The 19,884-nt window shown below is 45.7% G+C and overlaps 1 protein-coding gene across 1 annotated transcript in view; it reads right to left on the minus strand.

The window, feature by feature from the left end:
* Window positions 1-19,884, minus strand: part of FER1L6 (fer-1 like family member 6) — a 137,404-nt gene that overhangs the window by 57,206 nt on the left and 60,314 nt on the right. Inside the window, exons 20-22 of the mRNA XM_027560901.1 lie at window positions 16,697-16,821; window positions 6,603-6,737; window positions 2,794-2,943 (exon numbers count right to left, since the gene is read on the minus strand). Of these exons, the coding sequence (XP_027416702.1) occupies window positions 2,794-2,943; window positions 6,603-6,737; window positions 16,697-16,821 (410 nt within the window). The remainder of the gene's footprint in view (window positions 1-2,793; window positions 2,944-6,602; window positions 6,738-16,696; window positions 16,822-19,884) is intronic.

The raw sequence follows: 19,884 nt of genomic DNA on the forward strand, positions 1-19,884 counted from the left end.
TATGTCAATTATATCTTAAAAGACCTGGGTGGGCGGTGGGGAGGGGAAGCAAAACTCCACCAATATCAATTCAATATTACTTAATACTTTACCCAATTTTGACCTAAAATCACTCATGGACAGCCTAAAATCACCTGGACCCTCACTTGAGGAAAGACTGGACCAGCTGGTTTTGAAGGTCACTCTTTCAGTGCTAAGAGTTCACGTTTCTATGCAGCACACATCTATCTGCTGAGAGCTGGTTCTATTTAACTTTCACCTGATTGGGCATCCTGGAATCCTAGACCTTAAGATTTGTAAGACAAAGATTTCACCAGTTCTCTTCTCCCCTCCTAGACTACAGTCGCCACAGAACTGAAGCCGATGCCTGGGTTTCTGCTACTCTGACCCTTTAAGAGCTCATCCTGCTTCAGTTCCCCTGACAGATAGATTGTTCTTTCTCTAAGGCAGCCATTCCAGCATTAAAAAGTTCATCCTTAAATGGAGCAAAAACCAGACCACAATCAAAGTCTGATTAGCTGTACTTCAGAGCTCATCTCTCGGAGAAGGCAATGGCACCCCACTCCAGTACTCTTGCCTGGAAAATCCCATGGACAGAGGAGCCTGGTGGGCTGCCATCTACAGGGTCGCACAGAGTCAGACACGACTGAAGCGACTTAGCAGCAGCAGCAGCAGCAGCAGCAGAGCTCATCTCTAATAGTCTTAAGCAACTCCCAAGCTACACATGTGGGCAGTTTGGATTTGAGTACAAGTGTATCTAACTCAGTAGCTGTTCCCTTCCTCTTATACTCTCCAGTCTCTCCAGCTCTTGGGCGAATTGGTATACATGAATTCTAGGCTCCAAGCTGCCATATCAAGTAAGCCATTGCCTTTCTATCCAGCTCAGTTTCTTCACCTGAAATAGATGGGACTAGACTAGGTCCGTCTAGTCAAAGCTATGGTTTTTCCAGTGGTCATGTATGGATGTGAGAGTTGGACTATAAGGAAAGCTGAGCGCCGAAGAATTGATGCTTTTGAACTGTGGTGTTGGAGAAGACTCTTGAGAGTCCCTTGGACTGCAAGGAGATCCAACCAGTCCATCCTAAAGGAAATCAGTCCTGAATATTCATTGAAAGGACTGATACTGAAGCTGAATGTCTAATACTCGGCCACCTGTGATATGAAGAACTGACCCTTGGAAAAGACTCTGATGCTGGGAAGGATTGAAGGCGGGAGGATAAGGGGATGACAGAGGATAAGATGATTGGATGGCATCACTGACTCAATGAACATGAGTTTGAGTAAACTCTGGGAGCTGATGATGGGCAGGGGGGCCTGGTCTGCTGCAGTCCATGGGGCCGAAAAGAGTCGGACATGACTGAGTGACTGAACTGACTGAGATATCCTGCTTTAGTATTTCATGGTATAATACTACTAATAATAATAAGTAGCATTTGTTGCATGTTGATTTCATGCCAGGAACTTTAGGGAGATTAATTATCATCTCCAGTTTTGCAGGTTAAACAGAGAGAGACTAAGTGGCTAACCCAAGGTCGCACACTAGTAAGTGATGGGAACAAGATCCATACCCATGGGATCCACCTCTAACACCCTCCCTCTTACTCGCTTGCTGTGTCTTAGGATTGCTTGCTTCCTAGTTTCTGTACCAGGTGAGATTTTTCTAAAACTGGGATTTTTGGAAAACAGGCTTTCCTAGAGAGGATTGATCTGACCCAAAGGGCAGGTGCCCTCTGCCCCCAGTGAATGGGATGGTCAGGGAGAGAAACCTCTCTGATGCAGGCCCACCAGGTCATTTCTTCCCTCTGTCCCATTTGGTCCTTGATGATTCAACCAGACTCAGCTTCCCTCCTCAAGTATCCTGCCTTTGCTTTCTGAGAAGTTCTTCCTAGACGTATGTTCCTAAATTCCCCAAAGTCTTAGTAGGACAGATTAGGAACTCAAGGTCTTTGGGAAACTTTGTGATACAGTGTAAGGAGCAGAAGGTTTAAAGGTCTTAAGTTCAGCTCTCAGTTCAACCACCGACTAGCAGCCTGATGAGGGAAGTCAATCAATTACATTAATCCTCAGTTTACCATCCATAAAATGGGAATCATAATCCGTACCTCATCAGGATTGAGGGAGATTTCAGTGTGATGAGAGGGGATGTGAGGCAGCAACCACAACACGGGGCATGTGGGAGTGTCCACAAACGTTTTCTCCCTTCCCCTTTCATATCCTCTAATGGTTTGTATGGAGCATGCTATGCTAGGCTATGCTAAGTCGCTTCAGTCGTGTCCAACTCTGTGTGACCCCATAGACGGCAGCCCATCAGGCTCCTCTGTCCCTGGGATTCTCCAGGCAAGAATACTGGAGTGGGTTGTCATTTCCTTCTCCAATGCATGAAAGAGAAAAGTGAAAGTGAAGTTGCTCAGTCGTGTCCACTCTTAGCGACCCCATGGACTGCAGCCTACCAGGCTCCTCCATCCATGGGATTTTCCAGGCAAGAGTACTGGAGTGGGGTGCCATTGCCTTCTCCGTGTATGGAGCATAGCGCTGCTCAAGCTTTGCTGGCCAAATCCATAAGGACCTTTCATCCTGGGACTGTGACTTGCAGCACAGGGGCTCTGGGAATAGCTGGTCACCTGAGTTCTTAAATGGTATCTCCCAGGTCCCCAGAAGGAGCCATCTCCAGACACAGGACAGCGGTGAGGGACCAGGCACAGAGTGATGGATGTGCACCTCCTGTGAGGCTGCTTCTCTGGCCGGGTAGACTAGATGGACGGCTAGTGCAGCTATTGCTTCCAGTCCACTTACCTGCAGGAGTTCAAATACAGCAAGGAGGTCCCCTCCAGAGAGGTTCCCACAAAAGATGGGGTGATAGCACAGCCTGGGGGGCTCATAGTCCTGGTCAGCTAGTTTCACCACAGGAGCAGCCACAGTGGCACCCAAATATTCTGGCTTTCCCTAGGGCAGAAAAGATAAGAATTTTTGTTCCTTGTGGTCACCTACCTCGTGTCTCAGTGTGATTTTGTAATTAACCTTCACAAAACCATCAGCCTCATGTCTCCCTCCTATTACTGTCTACATGCCTCACTGTCTTCTTCTGCTAAGCCCCTCTAGTCCTTTTCCATAGGCTCGGGGAGCAATAGAATCTATCTGGGCTCCCAGGGAAAACTCTAAGGTCATCTCAGGGGCTTCCTGGCTGAAGACCACCTTAGGGGTTATCTCTTTTTTTCAGTGTATTGAGCTCAGTGGAATGAAGATAATCACCCCGGGTAGACTTGAAAGGGAAAAGGAAAATAAAGTGATAGCACACATTCTGAACGATCTCCAGGGCAGGGCACCACTGTGGCTGAGACACAAGTTTGGAGTCCAGGCAAGCATGAGTTGGAGACGCCAAATCTACTACTTTCTAGATCTCTGGTCTTGGACCATTTACTCAACCATTTTGATCCTCATGCTTAAAAAGGGGTTAAAAGTACATTGTTTTGAGAGCAAAAGTAGGGTACTGCGCATGTCCCCTGCACACAACATCACCTAAGGCGGGGCAAACCACCTAAGGACAGTGTTACCCTCTCCCCATATAAGGAACAAGTTTGCTCCTCCTTCTCAGGGAGCAAGTCAGCAAGGGAACCTGTCGATTCTCATTCCCCCACTGCTGCAGCAGGGGCCCCAGTAAAGCCTTGGGTGAATTTCTTTTTTAAAAAAAGGTACATTGTTTACAGGGCCATGATGATTAACGTAATAATGTATGTGCTTTGCACAACAGCTGGTAAACAGTAAGTGCTCAGTGGCAATCCACTCCAGTATTCTTGTCTGGAGAATCCCCATGGACAGAGGAGCCTGGTGGGGTACAGTCCATGGGGTCACAAAGAGCTGGACACGACTGAGTGACTAAGCACAGCACACGCATAGTAATATGATGGTGATTAAGATCAGCATGTTTAAGTAATAGAGCAATTTTGCCCAACTGTTCTTGGCAGTAAAAGAGTATTAGAATGGCTTTGTTTGTAAGTTTCTTGAAGAACTACTTGATGGTATATCTTCTGCCTTTTCCTAGTGCCTGCTCCCAGTTCTGGTTCCACCCCAAGCAGCCTGGGGCTGGAGCCTGGGGCTGCTTTGCTGTTTATCTCAAGAACAGCTGTGATGTAAGTCCCAGGCAGGCAGGCAGGATTACCTATTTTATTCACTGTTACGTCCTCTTGGCACAGGGCAGGCACTCATCCAAGCTCTTGTTGATCCAAGAGTAAAAGAGCTTTCACTTATCTGGATAAGTGACCTCCAAGTCCAAGGACAGGGCCCATACTCTCTTTGGCTGAGGCTGGGTTTTAACACCTGTGCTGCTTCATTGCCTTTGGACTCATGAACCAGCATTTGCATTCCCGGCTGTAAAAGGAAGCTTGGCGAGGGGGAAAACAAACAAACGAAGCTGCCTGCTGATATCCAGTGGCACCATCAGACCTGTTCTGGGGATGAGTGGAGTTAGGGCAGCTGGATATGAAATGAATGATCTGCTGCATAATTATTTTGTCCATAATCCTAGCTCAGAAAAATTAACTTAAAACGAGCCCTGGAAACAAAAGAGTAAACATAAACTGAAGCAACCTGCGTGCCAAATGTAAACTAATTTCTTACAGAGCCGGCAGACTTGAATGAGGGCACAGGCACCGTGTAACGAGAGAAAGCTAGAGACTGGAAGCTGGGTCCTGCAGAGTCAGAATCTAAAATTTGATCATCACCATGGGATTGTGATGGCGGCAGCCCACGGGTGTGAACAGAATCTTTTGCACATCAACACGTATCTCAAGGAAGAAAGTGCAAAAAAAAGTTCATATTTTCTTTCTCTCCTACATTTTCTTTTCCTTTAGATGTGAGAATGTAGGCTTTCTTTTCTGGACAGAGTTTGGCTTGGGGAGGGGCCCAGGAAGGCAATCAATGAATGGAGATCTAGAAGAGGGTCTGAAAAGCAAACAGACAAAGGGAAATCCACTGTAGTCCAGTGGGTGGGTCTCAGTTTTTAATGATGACTGATTGCTGTTGTGTATATTTGTGTGTGTGTGTGTGTGTGTGTGCGCGTGCGTGTGCGCGTGCTAAGTTGTGGCCAACTCTTTGCAACCCCATGGGCTGTAACCCGCCAGACTCCTCTCTTTGCCCACGGAAATTTTCCAGGCAAGAATACTGGAGTGGGTTGCCGTTTCCTCCTCCAGGGGAGCCTCCCGCCCCAGGGATTGAACCTGCACTTCCTGTGTCTCCTGCACTGCAGGCAGACTCTTCACTGATGAGCTACCTGGGCAGCCCTTGATTGTTGTTATTGGTTGTCAAATAAAAATACTTAAGATTGAAATCATATTGTTACGGACTCTATTAAAAAGGTGTTTATTTTGTGACCTTCTTTACAGAAAGTCTATATTCTAGGCACAGCAGTAGAACACACATCTACTGGAGTAGGTTGCCATACCCTCCTCCAGGGGATCTTCCTGACCTAGGGATTGAACCCACGTCTCCTGAGGCTCCTGAATTGTAGGAGGATTCTTTACCACTGACCCACTGGGGAAGCCCATAAATATACCACTTAGCCCAAATGGAGTCCAGAGAGTGACAAGGAGAAGCTGAATATGTATGTCTAAAGGGAGACAGTCACAATGGCCACTCCACTTGTGCAGGAAAAAGTGGACACAGGAGGCTAAATTCAAGTTCTGGCTGTGCCTCCAGCCAGCTGTGACCTTGAACAAGGCATTTGACCTTTCTGGGCTTCTGTTTCCTCTTCTCCAAAGCCAGAAGGGGCTTCATGCTCTCCAGTTCTCCCATCCAAATTTCCTCCTGACCTTGGCTGACGGTCAGAGCTGCCAGGCTGCTCTGAGGAGGTGAGGAGGCTTTAGGAAGTTTTCTTGCAACAACTCTTGTACTTAGTATTATTTGTGCTTCTACAATCTCCAAAGGAGGTAAAGACATTAAAGAAAACATTAAAACAAGCCTTTGCCTTTCCCTTTAGACTTCTTAGTTTAAAAAAGAAAAAGATTTGTTTCAGTGATTAAAAAAAAAAATCCTCCAGTAAGCTTTAGAATTGGCCCAGCATTTCAGAACACAGACATCTTTGGAGAGGAAGCAGTCTGGCTAACATCATAACAGAAATGAGATGGAGATAAATGCATTGTTTCAGGGCTTGGAAGCAACAACCAAAATAAGAAGATCCAGTTACAAGACTGAATCGGTGACAATACATCCATTTGCTTCCAGCCAGGGAGATCAGTAAAGACCTTCTGTTTACAAAAGGCATGGACTTTTTTTACTAGCAGCAATAGAATATAGAGCCCGCTGGGGACTGGGGACAACTATGGGTGGCCTTAATAATTATATTCCTAAAGAAGTGAATGTTGATTGAACTTTTGTGAATCAGATCCTATTTTAATTGCAATCTAAAGGGTAATCTAAGCAAAAAAAAAAAAACCAACCCATTAGTAAAACAAATGATCGTCACTGATTTCCCTAGTTCTGTAAAATCAGCATTTTTCCCAGGTGAGAACTGCGTCCAGGCACCGTCCCAGGCTGGATAAAGAAAGGAAGGTGGCTGAAAACAGAGTGTTTTTGGTGAAGCCCGGTCAGCGCAGCCCTGAGACACTCACCACCGCGTCACTGTCGTACAGCTCCACCACCACTAAGGGTGGGGATTCTGCCAGCTCCTTCTGGTCTCCGTGCAGCACCAGGTCATTGAACAGGAGCATCTGGTTCCAGGTGGGGGAGAGGGTCTCAGGAATGACCTGTAAGGTGGGGCCAAGAGAAAAGCCAACACTCACTCGATCAAGTTGGAGGGGGCTCTGGGAAGGGTAAAGAGGACACATCCTTAACATCATTGCTCACTTGATCAACATTCAAGCAACAAAGGAAATTAATATACTACTAAGTACCAGATGCTAGGCATGCAGACTCCCTGCCCTGGAGGAGCTTACCTAAGTTTCATGAGTAGTACCCCACCTGATTGCCACCCTATTTGCAAACACGAGTGTAAAAGTGAAAGTCACTCAGTTGTGTCTGACTCTTTTGTGACCCCATGGACTGGAGCCCGCCAGGCTCCTCTGTCCTTGGAATTCTCCAGGCAAGAATACTGGAGTGGGTTGCCATTTCCTTCTCCAGGGCATCTTCTCTACCCAGGGATTGAACCTGGGTCCCTGCTTTGCAGGAGGACTCTTTACCATCTGAGCCACCAGGGAAGGCATTTGCAAGCATAATTCCAGCTTAATCCTCGCAGTGGTGCTTCCATCATGACACCAGCTACCCTTCACTGAGCACGTACTGTGTGTTGGCTGCGGTGCGTCACATACACTGTCTCGCTCAAACTTCCCAACAATTCTGGGAGGTGGAAGCATAAGCCAATGCTCACTTGTCCAGAGTGAGCACGTGGCAGAACCAGGATTTAACCTGGATCCTTTGGCCCAAACTGCTAACTTCATCCATCCTCACCAAGTAGATGCTAATATTATCTCCATTTGGTTGTTCTTGTTGTGCTGTCATGTCCAACTCTTTGTAACCCCATGTCCGCCAGGCTCCTCTGTCCATGGAATTTTCCAAGCAATACAGAAGTGGGTTGCCATTTCCTCCTGCAGGGCATCTTCCCAACTCAGGGATCTCTTGCATCTCCTGCATTGGCAGGCAGATACTTTTACCTGGGAAGCCCAGTGAAAGGCTAAACTGAGGATGAGGGAGATTTAGTGATTCTTCATTTGTTAACAAATAAAATTGTGTCATCAAATACTCAAAAGCAGATTCTCAAGTTAATATTCCTGTGGAATTCTACTGCTGTTGGCTACTTAATCTGACTGTATTGAACTGACTAGGGTCTTCAAAATAATCCTTACCATTTTGCATGACATCATTCTTTCCTCCATAGCAAATTGTGACAGTGGAAATTAGCTGCACCCATTATGCAGATGGGAAACCAAAGGACAACCAAACTACATAATTTGTCCAGAACCATGAATGTCTCACCAGAAGTGGCTCAGCGCTCCCTGCCAGGCCATTCAAGCAGTACCTTTAGAAGCTAGGGTGTGATGGACTTGCATCCTCTATTTTACTGGATGTTTGGAAGCATGCCATTTTCACAGAGCTAGAAGCTAGGCCTGCTTGCAGGATGGGTGGACTTTGCAATTAGGCAAAAACTGTTGCATTCATACGTGAGTACTGGAAACAGGCCACAGTCACAGCCTCCCAGACAGTGCAGGCAAATGGACGATTTCACAGCATAATGCAGACCACACAGCAGCTGCTGGATCCTGAGGAAATTTCCACTGCACACCACTCTCTCTAGGAGGGATTAGAGAGAGCCTCTGGCCTGAACTAACTGCTTAGGCTCCAAGGTCCAAATAAAACTGTCATCTCAGAGTTTTACATCAAGAGCCATTTCAAGTCACGGCCTTAAATCATTTGCACTGTGATCACGAAATAATATTTTTATTGCTTTTTATGTGAGCCATAAAAATATCGCACATTCCACAACTTCCTTCCTTGCTTTTTTGCCTTTGGAGTATTTTATGCCTCTCACACAGTGAGGTTTTGAACATTACGTTCCAGGGAAAATCTTAATTCTTTGGACAGGAAAAGAATGGCTTCCACCAACTCACGAACAGAAGTTACAGCGTTGCAATGCTAAGTTCCCCTGTGAAGGTGACTGACATCACAATAAACATGTGTTTTCAGGTTGCTTTTGAAAATAAAAATGTGATCATTTTTGCAGGCTGCCCCCAAGAGTGTAATACCAAAGCAATTTATAATTCTCACAGCATCTTTCCTACAGAAATGTTCTGATGGCTTCCTTGGCACTTGGGGCTATAATTGCTGCTTGGTAAGATTCCAGAGGCTAGCATTCAATCTTTCGTTCATTATATATCTATTCCTTCAAAGTGCTGGCACAGTGTCCAGTATCGCATGGCATCCTGTGCTGAGTGGGTGTTCGATAGCTACTTGCATGAAGTAATGAGTGGGTATTGGCTTGTCCCAGGAGTGAAAGGACATGTGGCCACCTTTGAGAGGTACTGAAAGGCTCACCCGAGCAAAAGTACATTCTCCCACTTTGTAACCGGGAAGGGTTAAATTTAAATTTACACTGGATCTGCTTCTTTGACTTTAACCCTTTTTTGTTATTATAAACATACATAATGGCTTGCTTCAGGGACATAATCTGAGCCCTGCACCTGGCAAGGACTCTAAGGTAATGAAACTAACACATCCCCCTATCTGAGACTTGCCATTCTAGGGGATATTTGCAAGGACTGAATAGTCTTTTTACTTTGTTTCCTCGCCTCTCCCCATCTCTGATCCATAAAAGCACCTGGCAACCAGGCCCTGACAAGATGGTTATTTTGAGGTGATAGCTGCCATCTTCTCATCAGCTGGCTCATCGATTAAAGTCTCTTCCATTCCTCAACCCCTCGTCTCTAGGATTCACTGGCCTGTCATGCAGCGAGCAGAGCCAGCTTGGATTCCATAACAACTTCTTTGCCAAGGTGAGCACAACTCACCTCACTTTCTCAGAGCTTCCTTCAGAGGTTATGCTTGTAAAAACTGGTTCGATGACATTGCTGGAGAGATTCTAGTAACACTGAAGTTTAACGCAGAAGGAGAAGGGGACAACAGAGGATGAGATGGTTGGATGGCATCACTGACTCGATGGACATGAGTCTGAGCAAGCTCTGGGAGCTGGCGATGGACAGGGAAGCCTGGCGTGCTGCAGTCCACGGGGTCGCAAAGAGTCGGACATGACTGAGCGACTGAACTGAACTGAAGTTTAACTCTTTGAAGAAGGAGTGAGATGGCATGGATGGCGTGTGGCTTTAGTCTCAGAGACACCCCTGGAATAGAGCCCTGGTTTCACCATCCCCCTATGTCCTACTTGACCAGGTGATTCAGCCCCTCTGAACCTCAGTCTTACTCACTTCAATGGAGTTACTACCTACCTTGTAGAATCGTTATGACCGTGGTTTAAGACAAAGCACATTAAGTGTCTGGCATACAGTAGGTACTCAATAAGTGCTTACTGCCCACCCTAATCAACTGGCATACAGTAGGTACTCAATAAGTGCTTACTGCCCACCCTAATCAACCCCAGCCACACACATTTATAAATGAGTGAACATTTATTGACTACCTACTGCATGCCAGTCTTGGTCACTGGGTAACTCGTGTCTTAATAAGAGAACACCTGTTCCTCAGGACTCAGCATCCACCTGTTTGAAATCTCAGCTTCCACGCTCCCCACCTGCTAAGATCCCTGTCCTTCTCCTCGAAGCTCCATCTTAGCCACACAGTCTCCCTCCCCTTCTATCCCCAAAGTCTTTCTCTTCGGGAGCTGTCTCTCATTCCCTTTACTCTATCACCACAAGATTTCCAAGTTCCACGTCCTTGGTGGTGTCTGGAATAGCTGGATTTCCAGTCTGAATTATTTTGTACCATTAAGTCACATATAAGGGGCTTCCCATGTGGCGCAGTGGTAAAAAATCAGCCTCCCAATGCAGGAGATGTAAGAGATGTGAGTTTGATCCCTGGGTTGGGAAGGTCACTTATAAAGGACTTGCTGCAGAACCCACCCTTCAGAGTCAGTTTTCCTTGAGCAACACATTCAGACACGTGCTTACAGGTGAATGGTGGACCAGCTCAGCTATGACTGTAGAGCCCCCAGCTCAGCCTTCTCCACCTTGAAGAATGCATGAGCTGGGCATGTCACACAAAGACTAGTCCCACGGAGGCAGCACACACTGCAACAGGAGAGGGAATCTAGAACCCTTTCTTTTTTTTTTTTTTAGTTTTCTTTTTTAAAAATATGAATTTATTTATTTTAATTGGAGGCTAATTACTTTACAATATTGGATTGGTTTTGCCATACATTGACATGAATCCGCCACAGGTGTACAGATGTTCCCCATCCTGAACCTGCCTCCCACCTCCCTCCCCGTACCCGTACCCCACATCATCCCTCTGGGTCATCCCAGTGCACCAGCCCCAGGCATCTTGTCTCATGCATCGAACCTGGACTGGCGATTCATTTCACATATGATATTATATATGTTTCAATGCCATTCTCCCAAATCATCCCACCCTTGCCCTCTCCCACAGAGTCCAAAAGAGTGTTCTACACATCTCTGTCTCTTTTGCTGTCTCTCATACAGGGTTATCATTATCATCTTTTTAAATTCCATATATATGTTATTATACTGTATTGGTCCAAAATGGAAGCAGAGTGGTTAAGCAAAATGACTTTGGAATTAGACCAACATGGGTATCCATCCTAGCTCCACAGGTGTTAGTCACTCAGTCGTGTCCAACTCTGCAATCCCATGGACTGTAGCCCACCAGGCTCCTTTGTCCATGGGATTCTCCAGGTAAGAATACTGGAGTGGGTTGCCATGCCCTTCTCCAGGAGATCTTACCAACCCAGGGATCGAACCCAGGTCTACCGCATTTCGGGCACACACTTTACTGTCTGAACCACCTGGGAAGGCAACGTGAAAGCTGCTCAGTTGTGTCCGACTCTTTGTGACCCCATGGACTACCTTGACCCAGGGATCAAACCCAGGTCTCCCGCATTGCAGGCAAATTCTTTACCAGTTGAGTTCCCAGCATAATTTGGCTCTACCACCTTCTATTAATAATTAAAGCGTCTCCAAGCCTTACCTTCCCCATCTGCAGACTGAGGACACTAGTTCAGTTAGTCAGTCAGTTCAGTCGCTCAGTTGTGTCCGACTCTTTGCAACCCCATGAATTGCAGCACGCCAGGCCTCCCTGTCCATCACCAACTCCCAGAGTCCACTCAAACGTCCATCGAGTCTGTGATGCCATCCGGCCATCTCATCCTCTGTTGTCCCCTTTTCCTCCTGCCCCCAATCCTTCTCAGCATCAGAGTCTTTTCCAATGAGTCAACTCTTCGCATGAGATGGCCAAAGTACTGGAGTTTCAGCTTTAGCATCATTCCTTCCAAAGAACACCCAGGACTGATCTCCTTTAGAATGTACTGGTTGGATCTCCTTGCAGTCCAAGGGACTCTCAAGAGTCTTCTCCAACACCACAGTTCAAAAGCATCAAATCTCTGGTGCTCAGATTTCTTCACAGTCCAACTCTCACATCCATACATGACCACAGGAAAAACCATAGTCTTGACTAGACAGACCTTTGTTGGCAAAGTAATGTCTCTGCTTTTGAATATGCTATCTAGGTTGGTCATAACTTTCCTTCTAAGGAGTAAGCATCTTTTAATTTCATGGCTGCAATCACCATTTGCAGTGATTTTGGAGCCCAGAAAAATAAAGTCTGACACTGTTTCCACTGTTTCCCCATCTATTTCCCATGAAGTGATGGGACCAGATGCCATGATCTTCGTTTTCTTTCGTTTTCTGAATGTTGAGCTTTAAGTCAACTTTTCCACTCTCCTCCTTTACTCTCATCAAGAGGCTTTTTAGTTCCTCTTTACTTTCTGCCATAAGGGTGGTGTCATCTACATATCTGAGGCTATTGATATTTCTCCCAGCAATCTTGATTCCAGCTTGTGCTTCTTCCAGCCCAGTGTTTCTCATGATGTACTCTGCATAGAAGTTAAATAAACAGGGTAACAATATACAGCCTTGACATACTCCTTTTCCTATTCGGAACCAGTCTGTTATTCCATGTCCAGTTCTAACTGTTGCTTCCTGACCTGCATAACAGTTTCTCAAGAGGCAGGTCAGGTGGTCTGGTATTCCCATCTCTTTCAGAATTTTCCACAGTTTATTGTGATCCACACAGTCAAAGGCTTTGACATAGTCAATAAAGCAGAAATAGATGTTTTTCTGGAACTCTCTTGCTTTTTCCATGATCCAGCGGATGTTGGCAATTTGATATCTGGTTCCTCTGCCTTTTCTAAAACCAGCTTGAACATCTGGAAGTTCATGGTTCACATATTGCTGAAGCCTGGCTTAGAGAATTTTGAGCATTACTTTACTAGCATGTGAGATGAGTGCAATTGTGTGGTAGTTTGAGCATTCTTTGGCATTGCCTTTCTTTGGGATTGGAATGAAAACTGACCTTTTCCAGTCCTGTGGCCACTGCTGAGTTTTCCAAATTTGCTGGCATATTGAGTGCAGCATGTTCACAGCATCATCTTTCAGGATTTGAAATAGCTCCACTGGAATTCCATCACCTCCGCTAGCTTTGTTCGTAGTGATGCTTTCTAAGACCCACTTGACTTCACATTCCTGGATGTCTGGCTCTAGGTGAGTGATCATACCATCGTGATTATCTGGGTCATGAAGATCTTTTTTGTACAGTTCTTCTGTGTATTCTTGCCACCTCTTCTTAACATCTTCTGCTTCTGTTAGGTCCATACCATTTCTGTCCTTTATCGAGCCCATCTTTGCATGAAATGTTCCCTTGGTATCTCTAATTTTCTTGAAGAGATCTCTAGTCTTTCCCATTCTGTTGTTTTCCTCTATTTCTTTGCATTGATCGCTGAGGAAGGCTTTCTTATCTCTTCTTGCTATTCTTTGGAACTCTGCATTCAGATGCTTATATCTTTCCTTTTCTCCTTTGCTTTTCGCTTCTCTTCTTTTCACAGCTGTTTGTAAGACCTCCCCAGACAGCCATTTTGCTTTTTTGCATTTCTTTTCCATGGAGATGGTCTTGATCCCTGTTTCCTGTACAATGTCACGAACCTCCATTCATAGTTCATCAGGCACTCTATCAGATCTAGTCCCTTAAATCTATTTCTCACTTCCACTGTATAATCATAAGGGATTTGATTTAGGTCATACCTGAATGGTCTAGTGGTTTTCCCTACTTTCTTCAATTTAAGTCTGAATTTGGCAATAAGGAGTTCATGGTCTGAGCCACAGTCAACTCCTGGTCTTGTTTTTGCTGACTGTATAGAGCTTCTCCATCTTTGGCTGCAAAGAATATAATCAATCTGATTTCGGTGTTGACCATCTGGTGAGGTCCACGTATAGAGTCTTCTCTTGTGTTGTTGGAAGAGGGTGTTTGCTATGACCAGTGCGTTCTCTTGGCAAAACTCTATTAGCCTTTGCCCTGCTTCATTCCGTATTCTAAGGCCAAATGTGCCTGTTACTCCAGGTGTTTCTTGACTTCCTACTTTTGCATTCCAGTCCCCTGTAATGAAAAGGACATCTTTTTGGGGTGTTAGTTCTAAACGGTCTTCATAGAATCGTTCTACTTCAGCTTCTTCAGCGTTACTGCTGGGGCATAGGCTTGGATTACTGTGATATTGAATGGTTTGCCTTGGAAACGAACAGAGATCATTCTGTTTATCCTAAACCTTTGGGCTGCAGTTAGATATAGACAAAAATGCATATAAAAAGCTTAGCATTGTGCTTGGCACAGATGTAGTTTTCAATAAATGACAGCTAATATTATTATTAATAAAAATTGGGTACTTGGTTCAAAAGTATGAAGTATCCAGGATTCAACAGAACTTGTTTCCCTTTCAAATGATTATTTGATAAATAAATGTCATCTGTCCCTTTGGGAAAAGAAGTGAAAGTGTTAGTGACTCAGTCATATCCAACTCTTTGTGACCCCATGGACTGTAGCCTGCCAGGCTCCTCTGTCCGTGGGGATTCTCAGGCAAGAATACTGGAGTGGGTAGACACTTCCTACCCCAGGGGATCTTCCTGACCCAGGATTTGAACCTGTGTCTCCTGCATTGCAGGCAGATTCTTTACTATCTGAGCCACCAGGGAAGCTTTTTGAGATGTGAGTCTAAATCAAATGAAGAAACCATACAGAGATGAAAGATAGAAGGAGAATTACACATCAGCTGAGGGAACTCACTCAAACTCCCTGTCCCTCCTCCACCCTCCAGCCCTGAGATCACCTCTGAGGACCTGGAACTCCAAGCTGTGCAGGCAGAGAAGGCTTCCAGGGGTCCCCCTTTTGAGAATCTCCCTTGCTTCTGGTGGCAAGCCTCAATGGCAATATTAACAATCAGTTACCCAGGAGCTGTTATAAACAAGACACTGTCCTGGGTGATGCATCCTCTTGGAGGCAGATACAATACCACCATCCCTATTTTACAGAAGCAAATACGGAAATTAATAAACTGAGGACAAAGAGGATTTTGCTTAAGGTCACACAGCTCACAAATGGAAGGGCTCAGGCTTGAACCCAGGCACTAGGGCTCTCAGTTCAGTCGCTTGGTCGTGTCTGACTCTGTGACCCCATGGACTGCAGTATGTATGTCAGGCTTCCGCGTCCATCACCAACTCCTGGAGCTTGCTCAAACTCATGTCCATTGAGTCAGTGATGCCATCCAACCATCTCATCCTCTGTTGTCCCCTTCTCCTGCTTTTAATCAAGGGCTCTAGATTCTATACTCCTAATTGCTATACTATGTAATGCCTCTCAAAACACAGGGAAGAGAAAGGAGTCTGAAATCTTCAGGTTTTCATGATTATTCGCTAAATGAGGATGAAGTCACCTTCCTTCTGAGGTCTCTCCTGACTTTCCTCCCAGGCAGAGCCAACCCTTCTCTCCATGTGGCTCTTGGGGTCCAGTACCATGGGGTTTAGCATAGTGCAGCCAGCTCATCTGCCAAAGAACTGCCCAGCCCCACCCAGATCCTACACTGTGCAAGCTCAGAGTCTGGTGCCCCAGCTCCTCTGAGCCCAGCCTAGGAGCTGGCACAGAGCAAGCACTCCTCACTCCTCCTGAGCTGGTGAAATGGACAAGATGCTAGTTCAGAGGATGATCTCAATCTGTGTTGTAAATCAAAACACAGTCTCCCAGGTTATGGCCTCAATTTGGAGAGAAATGTCAGCCCTCTTAATATAAGCCAAGGGAATGGCCACTACTTATCAATCTCTTTGTACACTTAACTTTTTGATTCTTCTCAACAGTCCTATTTTAAGAGGATAAATGGAGGTTTAGTGAATAAAGGCAGCTGGAGAGTAGATGAAATAGAATGTAAGCTCAGGGCTCTCTGTGTCCTAATTCTGTCTTAACTCCCAGAGTTAGGCAAAGCCTTTACTGAGCTCCCCTCCCTCAAAACACTGAATCCTCAGAGAACAGAGTAAACCCTTACAGAACACGATTTCACAAGAAAGGCAGCCTGTTGGGCATGTGCTGATTAGGGCCTCTTTTCACATGTCAGCGCTCAGCGCACAGGAAAGGAGGAAACCAGAGGAAACAGGCATAGATCCATCTCCTTGAATCCTCATAGCATCCATCAGCAAGCAGTATGTTCTAGAGACACTGAATTGCAGAGGGGTTAAAAGTGTGCTAAGACCCCCAGCTGGAAATACAGAGTCTAGGGCTTCCTGACAACAAAGCAGGAAAGCTTTCCTCCCCACCGAGACCCCTCAGTAGAAACTACAGCACAAGCCTCCTGCCGATTGTGCTGTTTTCTTGTTCATTCGTTTTCCCACTGTGTGCCCATCACTGAAGGAGGAGCTGAGGATGCCAGCTTCCTTGCCTCCTCATCCCTCCTTCCTTCCGCAGTCTGCCTTTGCTTCGGGTACTTGACCTCTTGGCTTCAGGACAGCAGACCATATAGGATCAGTAGGCCTTCTCCACATCTGTCCTTCCTTGCATCCATGTTTTTGGGTCTAAAATACCTACACATCCAGAGACACAAGTATTTGCAATGTGCCCTGGTTTTTTTTTTTTTTTTTCTCCCTTTTCTTTCCTGGGGCCTGCTGTGGCTCAGCAGTGGGCTGCAAGGAGAAAGCAGGTGGGCTTCCCTGGTTACCTTTGTGGTCTGGCAGTGGGAAAGGAACGTGACCTTAGCAAAAGGGTCTGAGAGTCCATTGCTATCGGCTGCGATGAGGCCCCGGGCTTGGTACACGTGAGCTCTCAGCTGAAAGACGTGACGATCTGTGGACAAATAATGGGAAGGGGTGTGTATTAGAGGGCTTCTTAGGAATGGTGAGTGTGAGTGGGTGGGTGCCTGTGTGTGCTGTGTGTCTGTGGGTGCATCCAGAGACAGATGAGGGAGACCACGAGCACCGACAGCCGCTGAGACCAAAATGGTCACAGGGCAGATGGGGGAAGAGGTCGTGGTCATGGGTACTTTGGCGACGGGCATTCTCCTTGCTGCTTTCACCACATTTTGGGTTTTAATCTTCATAACAACTCGTGAAATATACATCAGTATCTTCATTTTCTACATGAGGGAAATGGCTCACAAAGAGGCTAAGATACATTTCCAAGATTGCACAGCTAATGCCAGAGCCCGGATTTCATTTCTCTCAGGTTACAAAGTCCAAATCTCTTTCTGAAATATCATGGTGTTTTGAATCTATATGCAAAATGGAAACAGATTCACAGATATATTAATAGAAAACAAACTTGTGGTTACCAAAGAGGAGAGGGACAGAGGGAGGGACAAATAAGGGCCATGGGATGAACCAATACAAGGTACTATGTATAAAATAGATAAGCAACAGGATATATTGTGCAGCACAAAGAATTATAGCCATGTTATTTTATAATAACATAATGGAATATAATTCCGCAAAAATACTGAATCATTATTCTGTACACCTAATGAGATAATATTGTAAATCAACTATACTTCAACTAAAAAATAAAGTACCATATTTTATCTCTTAGTAATTCTCCTGTTTCTGGTGTGTGTGTGTGTGTATGTGTGTGTGTATATAAGAAAGGGATGGTTCCACAAATTATCTTTGCTTCCATAAACTCAATAAGGGAGGGGAATTCGGGGGAGAATGGATACATATGTGTGGCTGAATCCCTTTGCTGTCCACCTGAAACTATCACAGCATTGTTAACTGGCTGTGTGTGAATGGCTGCTAAGCTGCCTTAGTCGTGTCCGACTCCTTGTGAACCTATAGACTGTAGCTCACCAGGCTCCTGTGTGCATGGGATTCTCCAGGTAAGAATACTGGAGTGGGTTGCCATGCCCTCTTCCAGGGCATCTTCCCGACCCAAGGACCGAACCCATGTCTCTTATGTCTCCCGCCACTGGCAGGCAGGTTCCTTACCACTAGTGCCACCTGGGAAGCCCAATAGTCCAATATAAAATAAAAAGCTGTTAAAAAATAAACTCAATGAAGTCTTGAGCCATCCATCCCCCATTCAGCCAGCCAACAGCATCTGGAGTGTCCACAGTGTACCAGGTGCAGCTCTGGCCTCTGAGGATTCTGAAGCAGCTAAAAGGGCCCCCACCCTTAAGGAGCTCCAGGGAGGAGACAGATGATAAGCCAAGCACATCAGTTCATGACAGGAGCTGGGGCTGAGTGTCCTGCAGGAGATATAGGCAGAGGACATGGGAGGTGAAAGGCAGGAGTGAGCACAGCTGCTCGATGGGCTGGGCAGCAGAGAGAGGGCTGTGGGCAGCAGCGGGCGGAGCAGGGGATGGTGGGGACCCTAAGGAGGAGGTGACTTAATTATATTCCTTGGTCCATGGACTTAGTGATCCTTGGCGCATGGCCTCTCTCGTTTTTTATATTCATTTGTTGCCTTTAACTCTCTTACACAACAGAACTCCTTAAAAGGGACGGTAAACAAAGAAATGTTCAGCGGATGGTTTAGGAATTTCCTGATTGGGGTATGTCAAGAGAGAGCCCATGTGTTCCTTAATAGGCTACATCAGTGGCACATCTCTCAGCTGGGAGGGAACTTGAGAATGGCTCATCCCCTGAGAACGCCCACCAGCTCCCCCCGAAGTGCCTAAACCCCAGAATGTTAGCAGAGCCCCCAGTGCAGCCATGTAGACAGGACCCTGCACAACTTCAGGAGGCGACATGGATTTAGGCTAGGTTTTTGTTTTCCTGAAACCTTGAGTCTTACCAGCTCTGTTCTTTGACTAGTAAAGTGGCTTCCTCTTAGCTTTCATGCTTAGTCCACCTCTGGGCTATGGCTCATTTTCCACGTGTGGTTATTAAAGACACGTCTGATGGCCCCCTCAGAGGGCCAGGATCAGCTCTCACTAGGCTCTACAAGCCCTCACTAGTTTTCCCGCCGTGCCTTCCATATGCAGGGGCAAACTAATTATTGGTATTATTGGTTGAATGGATATGTTCTGAAGCATTAAATGAATGAAGAGACCAAATTCTCCAGGAGGTGTGGAAGGTGGCCAAAGCCATCAATGTCAAGGCACAGCAGAAAGAGTTTATTAGGTCACCCTGTGAAAAGAACATGCTTCAGAGGATCAGAAAGCTTTGGGGAAAATCTCTCCTCTCCTCTGAATTTTGAATAGCTGGGACAGCAAATATGTCCAGGTACTTTGGGTCTCTAGAGATAGTGTCTATAAAAATAAAAAGATAACTTGATGTGGATGTTTTCACCCAAAGATGAAAACTCTCTAAAGACAAGATGGGAAGCAATGGAAAGAAAGAAGAGTTTGGAGATAGTTTACTAGCTGGGTAAAGTGAAAATGTTACTCACTCAGTCATGTCCAACTCTTTGCAACCCCATGAACTACAGCCCGCCATGCTCCTCTGTCCACGGGATTTTCCAGGCAAGAATACTGGAGTGGGTTGCTATTTCCTCCTCCAGGGGATCTTACCAACCCACGGGTTGAACCCCTGTCTCCTGTGTCTCCTACGTTGGTGGCAGATTCCTTACTCCTGAGCTACCTGGGAAGCCCTTGCCACTGAACTGTACAGTTAAATATGATAAAAAGAGTGTGTTTTATATTATGTGACTTTCACCACAATAAAAAAATAGAAGAATTATGTGAAAATGTAAACATGATGGCACTCATTGAAAATATCTGTATAGAAAAAGGGGTTACATAGACCATGCTGAATTTCTAAAAGTAGCCAAGTAAAGAATCAAAGAAACACGAGTGACCCCAGTGATATCAGTTCCTATTGGGTCATTACTGGAAAACATAAACGCCTGCTCTTTTTGGGTCAAAACCCCAATGCCATGTAAAAGAAAATCTGCTTCAATTCCACAGATCCTATG

The sequence above is a fragment of the Bos indicus x Bos taurus genome, chromosome 14 (genome assembly GCF_003369695.1).
Source record: "Bos indicus x Bos taurus breed Angus x Brahman F1 hybrid chromosome 14, Bos_hybrid_MaternalHap_v2.0, whole genome shotgun sequence".
Classification (NCBI taxonomy): domain Eukaryota; kingdom Metazoa; phylum Chordata; class Mammalia; order Artiodactyla; family Bovidae; genus Bos; species Bos indicus x Bos taurus.